This window comes from Lolium perenne, chromosome 4 (genome assembly GCF_019359855.2).
Source record: "Lolium perenne isolate Kyuss_39 chromosome 4, Kyuss_2.0, whole genome shotgun sequence".
NCBI classification, from domain to species: Eukaryota; Viridiplantae; Streptophyta; class Magnoliopsida; order Poales; family Poaceae; genus Lolium; species Lolium perenne.
Window position 1 is genome coordinate 154,589,417 of NC_067247.2, and position 2,862 is coordinate 154,592,278.

At 46.6% G+C, this 2,862-nt stretch overlaps 1 protein-coding gene across 3 annotated transcripts; it reads right to left on the reverse strand.

Annotated features, from left to right (window-relative positions):
* Positions 1-522: 522 nt before the first annotated feature.
* On the reverse strand, positions 523-2,573 carry LOC127294210 (serine/threonine-protein kinase ATG1t). 3 transcript variants are annotated; one of them, XM_051323965.2, is made up of 8 exons: positions 2,141-2,569; positions 1,942-2,059; positions 1,788-1,846; positions 1,624-1,688; positions 1,270-1,363; positions 1,112-1,192; positions 929-1,031; positions 523-844 (listed from the first exon to the last, which is right to left on the reverse strand). In XM_051323965.2, exons 1-8 carry the CDS (start codon positions 2,390-2,392, stop codon positions 780-782), a joined length of 837 nt encoding a protein of 278 aa, XP_051179925.1. In that variant the 5' UTR covers positions 2,393-2,569; the 3' UTR covers positions 523-779. The 3 variants fall into 3 exon arrangements, 2 of the variants coding, with proteins under 2 accessions (XP_051179925.1, XP_051179924.1); XM_051323964.2 differs by having other exon boundaries at positions 929-1,040; positions 2,141-2,556; XR_007846435.2 differs by having other exon boundaries at positions 805-844; positions 929-1,020; positions 2,141-2,573.
* Between the last annotated feature and the right edge of the window lie 289 nt (positions 2,574-2,862).

Sequence of the window (2,862 nt, forward strand, 5' to 3'; positions counted from 1 at the left end):
TCCATAGGGTTTTCGCACAAATTGTCTGATACCATATAGGCCTTCTTGTTGTTTTTACTCCTCTTTTATTCTTGTAGCACTTCCTTGAACGATTCATCATATTTATTCCGTCTTTCACTACACTACTATAACCAGATCAGATGGAAGGGGAGGTGCACCAAGATACATGGGTGCTCTCTGTCTCTGCCTTTTTTGTTTTTTTTAACCTGCATATTTCATTTTGTTTTTTTTAACCTGCATATTTCAGTTGTTTCAGTGTCATCAAGTACTTTTCAATGTCATCAAGTACTCAGGTTTATTCATCTCTACGGGCCTGCTTGCCTGAGAAAACAAGCTAGTCAGGGAAGAGAGTATTTTCTTTTCATCATGTATGTAAGGTACAAGTGTTTTCTTTCATTTGTATATGTAGAAGCCATCAGTTGTATATGAGCGGAATTAAGTAAAGCATGCCACAAACAATGTCAGCCACAACACTGTTTGCAAACCAGAACATGCGAAGTAGTAGCATCAGAAAAAATGCACTGACTGTAAAACCTATACTCATTACCATCTTGTATTGTGGACTGATTCAAGAATCCAGTGTTTTTGTTTTCAGTTATAATGTACATCAAAACGTACTGGTTTTCACTTTTATAAATTCCCTAGATATCCATACCTTTTTTATACATCAAGTACAGAAACTAATCAACCGATCCTAAGCTTTGAAGCCAGTCCAGTACAAGAAACAAGTCAGTGAATTCTCTGCTTCAGATAATACTGCTCAGCGCCAAAATCTCGTTTCACTGTGGCATTTGTGGCCTGAGGAAGCCGTGGTTGATGAAATCTTGCAAGGACAGCCGCTCCACTGAAAACAGGCGTCGAAATGTATAATATCCAATGTTTCAGAAATTTTGGGGTGGAGTAAGAGGCAGCATGACCAGTGACGAACCTGGATTTGCGCATAGTAGTCTGGTGCATATGTCGATTGAGTCAGGATGCAGGCTGGGTGTGACGAGTTCCGAGAATGGAAGGGACCTAGTCCTGTTTATGCACTGAAGCAACTAAAGAACGAAATATTTGAGCCAAGGACCACTGTGAAAACTAAATTTCTGATAGCCTTCAACCCTAGTACCTGCACATTGCTTCTACCGCGGAACGGCGGGTAACCATTCAAGAGCTCAAAGAGGATGGCACCGATACTCCACAAGTCTACCTGCACAAAAGAGATGTTCAGATTTCTCCTATTCGTGTTGATAAAAATTGTTGGGCATGTGAGCACGTGCAGCATACCTTGTCATCGTACTTCTGAAACAGCATGACTTCTGGGGCCATGTACAAACGGGTGCCACAGGCTGTGTCTGCAAACTCCCCAGGATGAAGAACCCTAACAAGCAGCAACAAATGTTCCTTTCAACTTTGTTTGTCCAAAAACATGATGCCCAAGCCTAAGGAGCCTAACTTATCAGATTACAACCAGTCCATCAAGTTTAGCATCACGATGTGTTTTTTTAGCTGCTACTGTTATGTGGCTCAGTGGCTAGCAGATGTTGAAAGAACGTCTAATGATTTCGCAGGTAACTGAAAGAATAGAAGTTCTGCTTGCATTCCTATTTCAGTCCAAGAGTTGTACATTTTAGAACGTACCTGGAGAGGCCGAAATCAGATATTTTGAGTATCGCATTGCTGTCAGGACAAGAGAGTAGGATATTCTGCAACATTCAACGCTTCCATCAGTTCAAAAGAGATGGTTCAACCTAGTTAGCAAACATTACGCACAAATAAATCAAGAGTGATTTCAGTCACTGGACCTCAGGTTTCAAGTCCCGGTGGACGACATGGTGCCTGCGGAGCACTTGCAAACCAGCTCCTGCCAGCCACAAGGGGCAAGCTCATTTTCTTTCACATCACATCTTGTAAAATTTGACAAACAATTAGGAATGGCTGATGGGTCAATCAATTTACCGATTTGTCTCATGAAATTTCTGGCCACGCGCTCCTCCACCCTGCCGCTCCGCTCGATGTAGCTCGCCAGGTCTCCTCCTTCGCAGAGTTCCATGACGAGGTAGAGGCAGCCCTGAGTCTGAGACAAAATGAACACCAATCCGATTGGTAGGAGAAGACCAGATGACATATACTAATTACGGCCAAGAGAAGGCAGTACCTGGATGACTTCGAGGAGGCGGACGATGTTGGGGTGGCTGACGGCAGCGAGGAAGCGGAGCTCGCAGTCGAGGCTGTCCCGGAGGCGGCCGGGGAGGCCGGCCAGCCACACCTGCTTCACCGCCGCGGGGGCGCCGGTCGACAGCAGGATCGCGCGCCACACGGACGTGAACGGGGGCCTCCCGCCCAGGCGCTCCCGCAGCTCGTAGCCGCTCACCGTCGCCGGCGCCTCCTCCGTACTCCTCCCTGCCATCGACAATATTTTTTTTTAGGGAAATCGAGAAAGAACTAGTAGAAAAATGTGAGAGTACAAGAATAGGACTGAAGATCCAGTGCCCTGAGGTTCACAGGGCACACCGTGCCCCGAGCCCAGCATCTGCCGTTCATTGCCATCCAACGGCCAGTAGAACCCAACAGCACAGGACAGCACTTCGTGTCCCTTCGTCCGCACCCAGGCACGACTCGAGTGAGCGGAAAGGGGGAAATAGCGAGCGCGTTCTCAGGCGGAGCCTGTGCCGCTGCCGCCGTAGCCACAACTTTTTTTTTAATGAAAAGGGGTTGGAACCCCCCAGGTTCCATTTGCATGCAACCAAGTTTGTTCACAGAGTTTATTACAACCGAGCTGCGACCCTCGGGACACCAGGACCGGAGAAATACAACAGGCTAACACCAGAAACTCATTTGTTCAGGCATCAAAACGGGAAAGGAAACCTAAATGATCAA

What these genes read in the sequence shown, in the direction of transcription:
- LOC127294210 (XM_051323964.2), bottom strand. Translation starts at nt 2,392, where the DNA reads ATGGCAGGGAGGAGTACGGAGGAGGCGCCGGCGACGGTGAGCGGCTAC. An exon ending in GCCTCCTCGAAGTCATCCAG is followed by an intron (nt 2,060 to 2,140) that starts GTACTGCCTTCT and finishes ATTTTGTCTCAG; the next exon opens with ACTCAGGGCTGCCTCTACCT. An exon ending in AAATTTCATGAGACAAATCG is followed by an intron (nt 1,847 to 1,941) that starts GTAAATTGATTG and finishes TGTGGCTGGCAG; the next exon opens with GAGCTGGTTTGCAAGTGCTC.